The sequence below is a fragment of the Hyla sarda genome, chromosome 11, assembly GCF_029499605.1.
Source record: "Hyla sarda isolate aHylSar1 chromosome 11, aHylSar1.hap1, whole genome shotgun sequence".
Classification (NCBI taxonomy): Eukaryota; Metazoa; Chordata; class Amphibia; order Anura; family Hylidae; genus Hyla; species Hyla sarda.
In genome coordinates this window covers 69,396,354-69,410,611 of record NC_079199.1, presented here as the reverse complement: position 1 = coordinate 69,410,611, position 14,258 = coordinate 69,396,354, and the positions used below count along the sequence as shown (strand labels likewise).

Here is a 14,258-nt window from a genome sequence, read left to right as displayed (position 1 = left end):
AAAGAAGGCTTAGGGGAGACCTAATAACTATGTATAAATATATCAGGGGACAGTACATAGATCTTTCCCATGATCTATTCATACCCAGGACTGTATCTATAACAAGGGGGCATCCTCTATATTTAGAGGAAAGAAGGTTTCTACACCAGCACAGACTGGGGTTCTTTACTGCAAGAGCAGTGAGACACGGGAATTCTCTGCCGGAGGAGGTGGTCATGGTGAACGCTGTAAAAGAATTTAAAAGGGGTCTGGATGCATTTTTGGAGAGTAAGAACATTGCTGGTCATGTATATTAGATTTATAGGGACATGACGTTGATCCAGGGATTTATTGTGACTGCCATATTTGGAGTCGGGAAGGAATTTTTACCTCTAGTATGAGGGTTTTTTGCCTTCCTCTGGATCGACTCAGTAGGGACTCATTAGGGTTATAGGTTGAACTTGATGGACTCTGGTCTTTTTTTCAACCTTATGAACTATGTTACTATGCTACTACTTGTCTACAGGATGTCTCAGGCAATGCAGTTCATATGGATTGATATGTATTTTTGGTTACTTTAGATATTCACTGAAGTATTTAATATTGGGCATGGTGCAAAATATTGGCTGACAATCTATGTAAAATATATGAGGCTGCAGTAATACATTTCTTATTATGTATATTCTTAGCATACTATTTGGGTTCTGGGAGTAATCTCCTTTCTAATACTAACAAGAATGACTCTTGTGTGAGGGGTACATGTCATATCTTGGGGATATGTGTTTTATATATATATATATATATATATATATATATATATATATATATATATATATAGGTGAAGGGGGTCTCTGTGTCTTTTTGCACTGTATATGGAGTAACATGTGGTTAATTATACAGGATAAGATGTATAAAGCTGGAATACCCCTTTAATTCTTCATCCTTTTCTGACTGCAGTGGAGCAAGCTAACCAGCCTCTGGGGTTGGCTGCAACATTTCAGGTTCTACAGCTGTGTATAAATAGTTCAGCTTTTATTATGTATTTTTTTATATTTATAGGCGCTTTGTGAAGTTTATAATCGAACACCGAACCCTAGTCTGCAGGAGCAGATAGAAGGAGCCAGAAGAAGAGTCCATCAGTTGCAACTTAAGATACGTCAGGAGACGGCTGGACCTGGAGTAAGTACAACCCAATCGATTGAAGAGAAGTCATAGCCCTAAGCCTCTAATGCTCAGTGGTATAGAACTCTAGTTCCCTTGTATAGCCATAAAATTATATGAAATAACATTAAAACACCACTATCTTTAATGATAAATCAGTTTGCAGTGAGTTTCCACTGGTGTTGGTGGCAGTCAAACAAAATTATTACATTTTTTTTATTCAGGCATTCTTGCATGCTATTATCCTGTATGAATATTATGACACTGGTATTTTAAGGTAGTCCTGTTTTATTTTGTACAGGATTTTCTGCGTTCCTACAGTGACTGTAGCACCATAGGCTACAAAGTAATAGAAGGTAAGCATTGACAAGGGAATATCTTTGCAACAGTATCATTAAAAGCTTAGCTATTTCTTTAAGGAGCACAAGATCCCACTGTGTGTGGATGTGGTTTACCGGAAAATGTAATTATTTGGTTTAACGGGTGTTTTTTGAAGGTATAATTTCTCTTATTTTAATCCTGGACATCTCTAATCAAGATATTAAAGGGGTACTCCAGTGGAAATTTTTTTTTAAATCAACTGGTGCCAGAAAGTTAAACAGATTTGTTAATTTCTATTAAAAAATATTTTTCCTTACAGTAATTATTAGCAGCTGTATGCTGAGGAAATTCTTTTATTTTTGAATTTCTTTTTTGTCTTGTCCACAGTGATCTCTGCTGACACCTGATGCCTGTATAAGGAACTGTCTAGAGCAGGAGAAAATCCCCATAGCAAACCTATGCTGCTCTGAACAGTTCCTCACACGGACAGAGGTGTCAGCAGAGAGCACTGTGGACAAGACAAAAAAAGAAAAGAATTTCCTCTGTAGCATACAGCTGCTAAAAAGTACTGAAGGATTAAGATTTTTAAATAGAAGTAATTTACAAATCTGTTTGACTTTCTGGCATCAATTCATTTAAAAAAAAAAAAAAGTTTTTCACCGGAGTACCCCTTTAAACGGAATGCTTTGGTTGGTGGGGCACTGCTGCATCGGCCTTTATGTTGACTTTACTGCACTGCAGATAGCAAAGTGTCTATAGCGTTTGAAGCATACAACAATTGTGTTCTGTAAAATTCTTTTAATATGACGTCTGTTCATCCAGAAGCTCTGATGTTTTTGAAAAGCAAGTGAGAGGAATGAAGCTCACGGCACTCGATGCGCTGGCATAAAAGGTGCTTCTTTATTTCAAACCAAGGGATTCACAGACATCGGGAGTGGAGACAAAGGGGACAGGTCAACAACCGTTTCACCGCTCCTGTGGCTTCTACTGGACCAGTGGTCCAGTAGAAGCCGCAGAAGCTGTGAAACGGTCGTTGACCTGTCCCCTTTGTCTCCACTCCCGATGTCTGTGAATCCCTTGGTTTGAAATAAAGAAGCACCTTTTATGCCAGCGCATCGAGTGCCGTGAGCTTCATTCCTCTCACTTGCTTTTTACGTGGATCTTGTACTAGTGCCACTGAGCACAGAAAGACTGGCTTTAGGATTGCGACTGCTCCTAGAATCCGGCACCTCTACAGTCAGCAGGTAATAGATGGTGGACGTTCATTCAGCAGTGCCGCCCCACATCTTCATTGTTTGTTCTGATATTTTTGACATTCCATTTTTTTTTATTATACAGGACGCCTGTCTCTGGATTCACAAGACTGTGACAGTGGCCTAGATTCTGGTACTGAAAGGATCACTTCAGTTGGTGAAGTAAGCAAGTCACAGTAAAACTGGCCTAATGAAAGACCCCACAACTCCAAATGCCAGAAAGCAAAGGGCTGTGATAGAGTAAAAGTTTGATTTGACATTTGGATTTTGACTTTTTTTTACTGAGCCTTACAGGTTTCTGTGTATGGATTGGTAAATGTAGGTAAAGTCTTTTAAAATGGCACTTGATTGTATGGAACTTCCGATATTCCATAATTGGCTAACAGTAGTCTGAAAAATGTCCCCATGCTGTATTTCTTTGCATTGTATAGGTCAAATACCGTATATACTCGAGTATAAGCCGACCCGAATATAAGCCGAGGCCCCTAATTTCACCCCAAAAACCCAGGAAAAGTTATTGACTCAACTATAAGCCTAGGGTGGGAAATACATGATCCCCCCCCATGTAATCATCCAAACCCCCGTCATCATCCATACCCCCGTCATCATCACCGCCTGTCAATCCCTTCATCAGTGGTCTTCAACCTGCAGACCTCCAGATGTTGCAAAACTACAACTCCCAGCATGCCTGGACAGCCATCGGCTGTCCGGGCATGCTGGGAGTTGTAGTTTTGAAATATCTGGAGGTCCGCAGGTTGAAGACCACTGTGGCCTTCGTCATCATCCAGCCCCCCCTCTGGATTGACAGGCTCGAGTATAAGCCGAGGGGGGCGATTTCAGCACGAAAAATCGTGCTGAAAAACTAGGCTTATACTCGAGTATATACGGTAAATTCACCTGATTACATGGAAAGATTAATGATAAGGCATGTGATAAAATATTCCATAATTTGCCTCACAGTCCAGTACTTAAGCTCTTCATTGGCATATCCACAATGTCCTGATGATCAGGAACCCCATAGACTTGCCTCTAAGGAGGTAAATAGTTCTTATATTTTGGAATTTCTTCTTATCTGCACCTTGGTAATCCAAAGTATGATGGATCACTGGGCTGGACAGTGGTTCTTCCTACAGGCTAGTAATTTGTCAGTAAGTTTAATAGAGCTGATATACAAGTCCAGATGTCCACAATTCTATAATAAGGCTGGTGTCTATGGAGTGTCCTTATTGCCTTCCACAGACAGCCATATTGTATTCTTTTCTTGACTGAGGCAACATTTTCCACTGTATTAGCTATAATCTTGATCTTTAGGTCTCCCTTGTATATAATACTTTACCTTTTTCCAGTATTCTATGAACAGGAACTCCATCTTGTCTGACTTTGGGTTAGACAGCTCTCATACCTCTCCAGTCATCTCTGCAAAGATCTTCCAACACAGACGTCAGGGCTCCGACACGGCATTGATTCAAGAATCGGTAAAAAGGGCCTTTATATTTTATTATATAAGCATATGGTTACCAAGGTGTATCTGGTAGTGACATTAGTTGGATGTTATAGGTGGACAGTGCCCGACCTGTCATCATATGCCCAGAAGAGGATTATGACCATGGCTATGACATCTCCGAGGTAATATGCTGACCTTACATTCCACCTCCTCCTCCTATATGTAACACAAAAGAGAATATTAGTGTATTACAGAGTGATTTAGATAGGTACAGTATTTATACAAAATATAGAAATTTGGGCTCAGAGTCTTGAATCTAGGATTTAAATTAAAACGTTTATTAAATATATGATATAAAATTGTACATATAGGTATAATGTACTGCGAATCACAGGGCCCTTGTGATCCCACAGTAAAATTAATAAATATTTAATATTTATAATCCTTGGCAATTTAATAATATATATAATGTTACAATATTAAAAACAATAATATATTAAAAACAATAAGTGTCCACGTATCTATAGAATTTATTGAAATTGGTGATTTGTGAGTAGCAGTGATAACAGTTTGAGTTGCTATTTTCACAAATATTTGTATCCAGTTAGAATAGGAAAGTGGTTAAAGTCTTGAATAGAATACAGCAAAGATGAATGGCAATTGTATCATTTATTGTATACTTTTGTAGCAGATTTCAATCCTCTAGGCAGAGGGCCCGCAGCTGGAGAGACTCCGGTCTCCTAATTGTGCAGCGGCAATATGATTAAAGGTGATGTGGCACTTGGAATAAATGATTGAAGCTGGACGCGTTTCAGGTCCTCCTTAGGACCTTTCTTCAGCAGCAAAAAATAAATGACATTTATTTTCTGCTGCTGAAGAAAGGTTCTAAGGAGGACCTGAAACGCGTCCAGCTTCAATCATTTATTCCAAGTGCCACATCACCTTTAATCAAAGAATACAGCTTTCTCAAAAAAAGATTCCTCACTTCTGTCAATCAAACCATGACACGTTTATACGTGCTACTCCCTACCACGAGGAGACCGACGCCCAGCATTACTGCTAGCAGGACAGCGGCTGCAGTACTCATAGACGGAGCCTACTTCTATCGCTGCATATTTGAGGCTGTGGAGCCTGCAGCAGCGCACCCTCCATCCAGGGACCAGGACCCGTCTGACGACCAGTGCTATCTGCATAAGGTACTCACTCTGACTATAGATATAAGCGCTGCATTCTACATCATAATATCGCCACATATAGGAGACAGCAGTGTCTCCAGCGGCGATTCCTCTGCATAGAGGATTGACCTTTGCCATATAAGTGCTGACTTTCACTTCCACTTGTACTTCTATTGCCGCTGCATATTTAGGAGACGGCAGTGTCTCCAGCTGCAAGCCCTCTACATAGAGGATCGGAACTTATTGTACTAACGCTGTTTTTCATTCATTTGTCATATTGCCGCTGCACAATTTGGAGACGGCAGTGTCTCCAGCTGCGGGCCCTCTGCCTAGAGGATTGAAATCTGCTACAAAAGTATGCAGTAAATGATACAATTGCCATTCATCTTTGTTGTATTCTATTCAATACTTTAACCACTTTCCTTTTCTAACTGGATACAAATATTTGTGAAAATAGCAACCTAAACTGTTATCACTCCTATTCATAAATCACCAATTTCAATTATTTCTATAGAAATGTGGACACTTATTCATTGTTTTTAATATATTATTGTTTTTAATATTGTAACATTATATATATTATTAAATTGCCAAGGATTGTAAATGTTAAATATTTATAAATTTAACTGTGGGATCACAAGGGCCCGGTACAATTTTATATCATATATTTAATAAACATTTTAATTTAAATCCTATATTCAAGACTCTGAGCCCCAATTTCTATATTTTGTATCTCCCCTTTTTGGCACCGTGGGTATAGGTGCTATTTGGGCAGCTCGAGTCATTGGTCCCTTGATTAATACGAGCCTCTCTACCATTTTGTCAGGTACAGTATTGACCCTAAATTTAATTTATATTATGCCATTTCAATGAGACACAATGGTTTAAGATTATGCAATAAGGTATGAAACTTTAGTGACTATTGGCAGGCAGCTGCTGCCAAAGCAAATATAATAGTGTGATGCTTATGTCCTGGCGTCATGTGATGCTGATATCCTGATTTTATTCAACACTTCAAAAATATATTGATGGAATGGAAAAAAAGAGAATATATAATATAATTATATATCCCCAGTCTGTTATTTTGACATTGTATGCTGCAGTGCTTCTAAACTACCTAATTTGTTTCAATAGGTTTTAAATGGGTATTCCAGGCAAAAACTTTTTTTTTATATCAACTGGCTCCGGAAAGTTAAACAGATTTGTAAATGACTTCTATTAAAAAATCTTAATCCTTCCAATAGTTATTAGCTTCTGAAGTTTTCTGTCTAACTGCTCAATGATGATGTCACGTCCCGGGAGCTGTGCATGATGGGAGAATATCCATTGCTTGATGGGAAAATATCCCCATAGGAGCTGGACAGCTCCCGGGACGTGAGTCATCAGAAAGCAGTTAGGCAGAAAACAGCAACTCAACTTCAGAAGCTAATAACTATTGGAAGGATTAAGATTTTTTTTAATAGAAGTAATTTACAAATCTGTTTAACTTTCCGGAGCCAGTTGATATATAAAAAAATTTTTTTGCCTGGAATACCCCTTTAACTTTAGCGTTCTCTGTTATGTGCTTTCCCCTGCAGTGTGATGGTTTGTTCCAAGACCTGGACAAACTGAAGGCTCGGCCAGCCCACATGGGGGTGTTCTTGAGGTACATCTTTTCGCAAGCGGACCCCAATCCTCTGGTAAGAGTCATTATTGGTTGTTGGTGAATCAGAGCTATTCAAGGATCTTAGTCTAATAATAAAATAAATTTAAAGAGAAAATTATTTCTATACTGCTGTTACTATATATTACATTAGGTGGACATCCCATTTAATTTAGTAACAACTCTGTAATGCTTTGTTTCCCCTGTGATGGTGCAGCAACAGAGTCAAAGGGTGCGTTCACACTACGGAATTTCACGAGCGGAATTCCGCGGTGTGAACTTAACATTAGTGTGAATGGGTCTCCGCGAGACCCGTTCACACTATGGAATTTCCGTGGCGGACAATTCCGCCGCTGAAATTGTTCTGCGCAAAGAAAGAACATTGTTACATCACTATGGGACCCTTCTTGCAAAAATGGGTTGCCTTAATTGGAAAAAAAATAAATAAATAAATCCTGTCAGGTCCCCGGGCCTCTCAAACTGACCTGACAGACCTCCTGCCAGTCAGGCTTGATTGAATTCCTCAGTGCAAGTCTTTTCCCTGTATTCAGGCTGTCAATCACCACCGACTGGATAAAAGGGGCACAATAAGTGTGACTGTAACTGTAAAACCGGTCATGGCCACCACAAATAAAGTTAATTTTCTGCTCTCTGCGGCGTTGCAGAAAACCGATCTCCTGACCTGTCTGATCATGAGGCTGATTTGTTAGGCATAACAAGTTCCCGTTAGGTGATCTCTCCAGCTTCATTTTAACCCTATTTTGAAAATACCAGTTATACCACTGTAAATGCATTAATCTGATCAATCTCTGCAGGGCAGCTTTATTGGTTGAATTCTGAGAACATTTATGTCCTGCTTAAAGTTTGTCATTTTATTTTAAATTGGGTTACATTTATCCAGACAAAAAGTCAAAATAAATGTCAGTTTGGGCTAACAGGGGAAAACTAACCTGTCCCTACTCTTCACTCATTAATCCATAATAATTTAAAGGGGGTTTGTTCACAATATAGCTAGGATAGGCTGTCAATATCAGATTGGTGGAAGTCCAACTCCTGTCACAGTCTGCGTATTCGTTAGCAGCTGTACCGGCTATAAGCCTGTCCTGTTTAAATGTGCAATTTCAGCTATTAAAGGTACAAAGCTGTCCCAGCTAAGCAGTGAGGAGGCTGCAGTACTCAGACAGGCAGCATAAAATTCTGACAAAACTCCCTTACCACAATGGCAAATGCATAATTCACTCTTGGAGGTCCCAGACTCCTTTATTAATAGGTCTCTTCCTATTTTGGTATAGGGAGAGATGTGTCGGTATGGTGGTTTAATTCCTTATTGTTTTCGAGATCTCTGCTTTCTAAGGTGAACGGAAATCTTCCCGGTATTCTTCCATGGGGCTGGTAATGTAGCAGTACTATTGCCTCAGTTAATTTTTGTAACAATCTGTGAACCTGGATGATCCTTGCTAGGACAGATGCTCATCCCTTGGATGTAAACAGTATATATGTCAGTATTCCTTTTACTTTGCATTAGAGAATAGCATAATAAACAACACATTTCCATGCTATTCAGTAAATAAAAATATACCAATATTTTCTGTTTAAACTATTGGCAATGGCATATGTTGCAGCCTTGGAGGATAAGGCAGGAGAAGACTCTATAATTTGTACAGAACTTAAAACGTTACTATCATTTTGGTCGGCAGGGACTTTCGGGATGAAACATTAGGCAGTCTGTCTGATGATGTGAGTGTCTGCGCAAGTCTTTGGCAACAGAATAGCACTTATAGTTTCACCCTTTTTCTGTCGCTGGCTGAAAAGATAGTAACCCTTTAGTACAACTTAAAATTAAGTTGTAAATAAATTTTCTTTCTTTGGGATCTTTCAGCTGTTCTATCTGTGTGCTGAAGTTTGTCAGCAGCTCAGTGCTCGAGATGCCTGCTCCTTGGGGAAAGATGTGTGGAATATCTTCTTGGATAAAAGTGCAGTAAGTTACTTATATTATTATAATGTTGAATTATATGTGGTGTGCCCATGTGTTCATCTGCTGGTATCATAAATCCCACTAGGTTTGTATAGGCCCACCAGATTACTAGAGAAAATTCTAGTAGGCCCAGACTCTGATACTGCCGGGCAGACAAAAGATTCCCTCATAACCATCTGGTGTGCCCAATACTACCCACAGAAATAAAGAATATAGGAGTCTGTTGCCCTTCCCATAATTTGATCCTTTAATTTAAGCCACTGGACATTAGAACCAATTCCTTTGTTTTGTAATGAGTAATTTTTCTGTATCTTTTGATTTCCTTACCATTTTTAATATCTCTGCTTGCTGTTATTGGCCACTTAGCGTTGGTACATGTGTATTTTGGCAAAAGGTAATTATCTTCTATGTGCAGGATTATATACTTTTCACCTCTGAAGGGTTAATCTAACAATATCATGGGTGATTGGTATGCTTCAAACCAGTCACCTGTTGTACTATAAATTGCTTTTACTATATTGTACACAATCCATGATCTGTCCTGTTTTTTCAGCCTCTGAGAGTAAAAATTCCTGAGCACCTACTTGCTGAAATAGGTGAGTGATATATACATACAGTATATATATTATCACTATATTCCCATTTTATCCGGAATTCTTCCCCAGGAAGATCTTACAAGCTTATGGTAGAGAAGGCAAGTTTTCTGCAAAGATAGCATCCAGTTAAGCCTCCGATATGGTTTTATATTGTGCTTACTGACTCTTTGTACAGTATGTGTGTATTGAGCTCCTTTTTTGATGGCTGCGGAAAGCATCGGTTTATCGTTTAAGAGTTATCCACCCTTTGAAAAAATTGGGTCCCAAAATAACATAAAAAGCTTAACTAATTTCTCTGCTCATGCAGCCCACCCAGCACAGTAGTTTTTAGTTTCTTTTTACAACTGACTGAGTGACCACTGTTTGGCTGCTGTTGTGACAACCACTAGTAATCAGTGGCCTCAGTAGTCATGTTTTGTACTACAGATATCATTGATCCAATCCCTGAACAGTAATGCCAGTAGTACTGTACATGACTGCTGAGGCCACTGATTGGCTGTTGGCCCCTAGGCCAGGGCGCCCACTGGAGTTTCTACACTTCGATCACTGTTGGAGCCTGTCTCCTGCAATGAGTTGCAAGCTACTGTGCACTTCACCTGATTAGGAATGCGGGGGGGGGGGGGGTGGGTTGGGGTGGGGGGACTTTGATTGAAAATAACTTTATTTGCAGTCAATCACATATACAATAAATAATAAATTCATGATACATAGCCTGACAGCACAATATACAGCACTGGTTCCCTGCACTATAAATCATACTACATGCTACACAAACACACCTGCATGCATACATTTAAAAAAAAATCAAAACCAACAGTATCTACAATATCAAACAACAAAGGACAAAGACCCCCAAGAGAGGGGACGGGAAAGAGGTGTTAATCCTTTTCTTCCTCCGTCTGGACTGTCTCTGATGGAATACTTTCTGAGCATGCTGCGGACCAGCCTGTGACAGTCCTGGACAGACATCCTCTCCGAGTTTATAATCAGGCGTTTACTTGCAAACTACGTGGCATCCTTATAACAATTCATAAGGCACCAGGACTCCTGGATAACCCTACCAGTGTGATCTCCAGGAACAAGTCTGTAAAGCACCGAACAATGCGTTCGGTTACTTTTGGGAACAGAGTCTTAGAGAACAGAGTTCATATTCCATAGAGGTGCAAAGTTGTTTCCTCAACAAATGGGCACCACGGGCGGTACCTGGTGTTCAGTCTGTGAGCATGCATGAAAGTTCTCAGGGGCAGGGCCTCTTAACAGCCATCCATGCCAGGTCCTTGTGCTAGTTAGTAAGCCCACTAGAAGCCACAGATCTCCAAACTGTCTTAAGCGGCTTCAGAGAGTCCTGAAATACTTTTACATGAATCTTTATTGCACACAGAAATTGTATTGTAATTACACTTCAATGACCTTAGCGCCCCCCCCCCCCCCTGCCTTACAGACTCCTGTTTACGTGGTTCTGAGGATGTTCGGAGTGCACTAAGTGAGGCACAAGATGCCATGTTACCAGAAATACAGGAGCAGATTCAAGACTACAGGTAATGTTTATGCTAAGGATGTTAGGCATCCGCTACTTACAGTTGGCCTTGACGTGGTTGGCGGGCTTGCACTTTGTGATCATCAAGTATACTAACAACCTGTTTAATACATTTTGCTGAGAAGCCTTAGATCAGTGTGCAAGTTGTAGATGTGTTAATATATGGTATGCTGTAATGACTGCATTTATCAAAATTCAAATTATGTCACGCTGTGTGCAAGGAATGCTGGGAGACTTGAACTCCCTGCAGAATAAATATTTCAGTTCTGGAGTATAATACAGGCTGTAAGACAGAATCCGTCTGAGATAAATAATGTCATAGCTAGGTAGATATACACTTCAAAAGTCAAGGACAGCTGGGTGACTGTCCCCTGTGAAAGCTGTTATGGAAGCCATATTAGTTGTTAGCCAGCCATTCCACAAATTGATACAATCTAAAACTGATATTGTAAAATCATGAGGGTGAGATCAGAAGATAGTTAGGAATGGAGCCTCTCTGCTATTTAAGTGCCAAAAAAGGCCTATCATAAAAGAATGCAGATAGGAATGGCTTCAAATGAACCGCCGGCTCAACTTAGTGCAGGAACGACTCAAGGCACAACTAGATAAAACGTAATAGAACTTTAATCCCAAGATGCAACGCGTTTAACTGCGCTTGTGCAGTTTCTTCAGGCACAACAAGGAGAGGTAATTTGCTTGTTTATAAAGATGAAAGTTAACCCCATCACTGCTGATGTGGTGTAGGAAAACTAATAATATAAATGCATTGCAAAAAAAATTAAAAATGACATACTTTTTACAAATACTTAAACATAGAATCCATATTGCAAATATAAAATAGGATCTATATTAATAAACTGACACCACAAAGCATGAAATGTAAGAAACTGTAAAATATCCTTTATGAATAATCATGAGATCCCTATGCACAAATAAAAATAATTTATACTATATAAAATAGATTGCATATTATAAATACCAATGAATTATTCAGGCTCCGCAAATCACAATATGAACAGCATACAAAGCCGTAAAATCACATCATGCGCTGCGAGCATTAATGAACGTTCTCTATGGTCTCATTCAGATCATGCAGCACTAACATAGCGAAAATGACTTAGTTTATAAGCCGTTGGTACTGATTTGGGGTATCCTCTGGTATTGTTTTCCAAAATGATTAAACATAAAGATGTAATATCATGTTTATAAATCAAGGAAAAATGTCTAGAGACGCTATGAAGTGCAAAATTATTTTTAATCGATTTATGCTTGCACATACGTGAACGCACTCTCTGAATTGTGCCTTCGACGTATTGCAGATGACAGCTGCATGATAGTTGGTAAATTGCAAATTGAGCGTCACAGTTAAAAGAATGAATACTAGAGAACGTTTTATACGTTTGGTATGATTCAAATACATCTACATGGTTACCAATAATACTTCAACATAAGCAGCGTTTTTTTTTATTACAAGGAGAGCAGCCCTTTAATTCCCATAGGAATTAAAGATAAATCTACTGTGTATCCCTTTGACTAAAGTTATTCTGTTTTAGTCTCTTAGGAGCTAAAAGGTTCTGCAAATTTTTAGATCGTCTGAACATTACCCCAGGGGTACTGGGCACAATTTCCTTCAATTTGGAGCACTACGAATAATATTGTTTTTGTTTTCATTTTTGTTTTTCCTTTTTTACTCAATCAGATCAGTTTATTTCATGTCCTTTACTTTATAATAGGCTTTAGTCAATAAACTATCAGGATACCCCTTGGCTAAAAAGGGTTCTGTAAGGAGAGTCATCTGGGCAGTGAAAACATTTTTTTGTATTCTTAAATATTGTCCATAGGGGAGGCTTTTCAGTCAATTGTGATAGTGAACACTGCCATAATCAAGAAAACTATTCACGTCCACCGACTTGAAAGGTGTCTTGGTGGAAATGGAGCTTGATTTATTCAGAATTTCTAAATCTAAAAATTGTACATTATCTGTAGAGAAATGTGACGTGAATTGAAGACCCTAAGTATTGGAATTTAGGGATTTAATAAAATTCTCTAGCCTGAATTTCAGTCGCTGTCCAAGATCAGCATAAAAGAGGTCAGTTTTGATTATGACCTTGACTTGTATTTTACCTGCGACGTGCACTACTCATTCCAGGGATAATGAAACATGTTGTCAATCTAGTGGACCCAACAGCTATTCCTTTACTGTCTTTACATGCTCACAGAGCTTGTCAAGACTTGGTGTTGAGGCCCTCACAGTGCTTTGTGATGCTAATTCCATCCCTTTCTTCACAGGACCAAACGGACTATGGGCCTGGGAAGTCTATATGGAGAAAATGACCTGCTGGACCTTGACATTGACCCTCAGAGAGAGCGTCAGGTGGCTGCTAAGCAGATAGCACAACTGGGGGAGATCCTGTGAGTGTGTATCCTGTATGATCGGTTTAGTTCTTTTGCAGCTTTAATACAGTTTCTCCTGCAGTGCTGCTCTTACCTTCTACTCCCCTTCCTTGGTTGAACTATTTTTTCATCCATAGGAACTATGTAACAGAAATAAGAGTAGACCTAGTCCTTCCTAACCAATATACATAGAAGAGCAAAGGCATGAAATCTTATAGTATCTGTCTTTTCTCCTGTAATACTCTGCACTCTAAAGACCTTTTGCTTCTTCTCTTTGTCAGTCTGTGTTATGCTTGTCACAATCAGAGTTGATTTCCCTAACAAGTATGGGAAGGATGAGATAAGCTTTCATGCCTTTGTAAAGTCTTTTTTCTCTATCGGCTCTATTGGTGGACACAGACCATGGTATATGCTGCTGTCTCTAGGAGGCTTGACACTGGCAACAAGAAAAGTCGGCTCCTCCCAGCAGGGTATACCCGCCCACAGGCACCTGAGATTATCAGTTTTAGCTTAGTGTCTTAAGGAGGTAGATGCTGGTCTGGGTTCTCCCCAGACCAGGTCACACTTTTTTTTTTTTTTTAGATTAGGGACGTTAAGATTTTTATCTCCCTTTTCTTTTCTGTTTTCCCCATTTGCGATTGAGGGGGCACAGGCATCGTGGATATACTGTCAACCCCCTCTCACCAACGGTCAGCTCCTGGGGTTGTACCTCATGGGTCCGGGTCCCCTACTTTTCCCTGCTAGTCTCGCTGTTACAGCCCGGCATGATGCAGGTGATTAA

The 14,258-nt window shown here is 39.5% G+C and overlaps 1 protein-coding gene across 10 annotated transcripts in view; it reads left to right on the top strand.

Annotated features, from left to right (window-relative positions):
* The window catches only part of ARHGEF11 (Rho guanine nucleotide exchange factor 11), a 399,339-nt gene that overhangs the window by 235,529 nt on the left and 149,552 nt on the right, over window positions 1–14,258 (top strand). For all 10 annotated transcript variants that reach the window (XM_056546646.1, XM_056546639.1, XM_056546640.1 and 7 more), the window contains 10 exons: window positions 1,039–1,158; window positions 1,442–1,496; window positions 2,800–2,876; window positions 4,061–4,189; window positions 4,272–4,340; window positions 6,911–7,012; window positions 8,855–8,953; window positions 9,504–9,546; window positions 10,988–11,084; window positions 13,373–13,495. In XM_056546646.1, coding sequence (XP_056402621.1) covers window positions 1,039–1,158; window positions 1,442–1,496; window positions 2,800–2,876; window positions 4,061–4,189; window positions 4,272–4,340; window positions 6,911–7,012; window positions 8,855–8,953; window positions 9,504–9,546; window positions 10,988–11,084; window positions 13,373–13,495 — 914 coding nt within the window. The remainder of the gene's footprint in view (window positions 1–1,038; window positions 1,159–1,441; window positions 1,497–2,799; window positions 2,877–4,060; window positions 4,190–4,271; window positions 4,341–6,910; window positions 7,013–8,854; window positions 8,954–9,503; window positions 9,547–10,987; window positions 11,085–13,372; window positions 13,496–14,258) is intronic.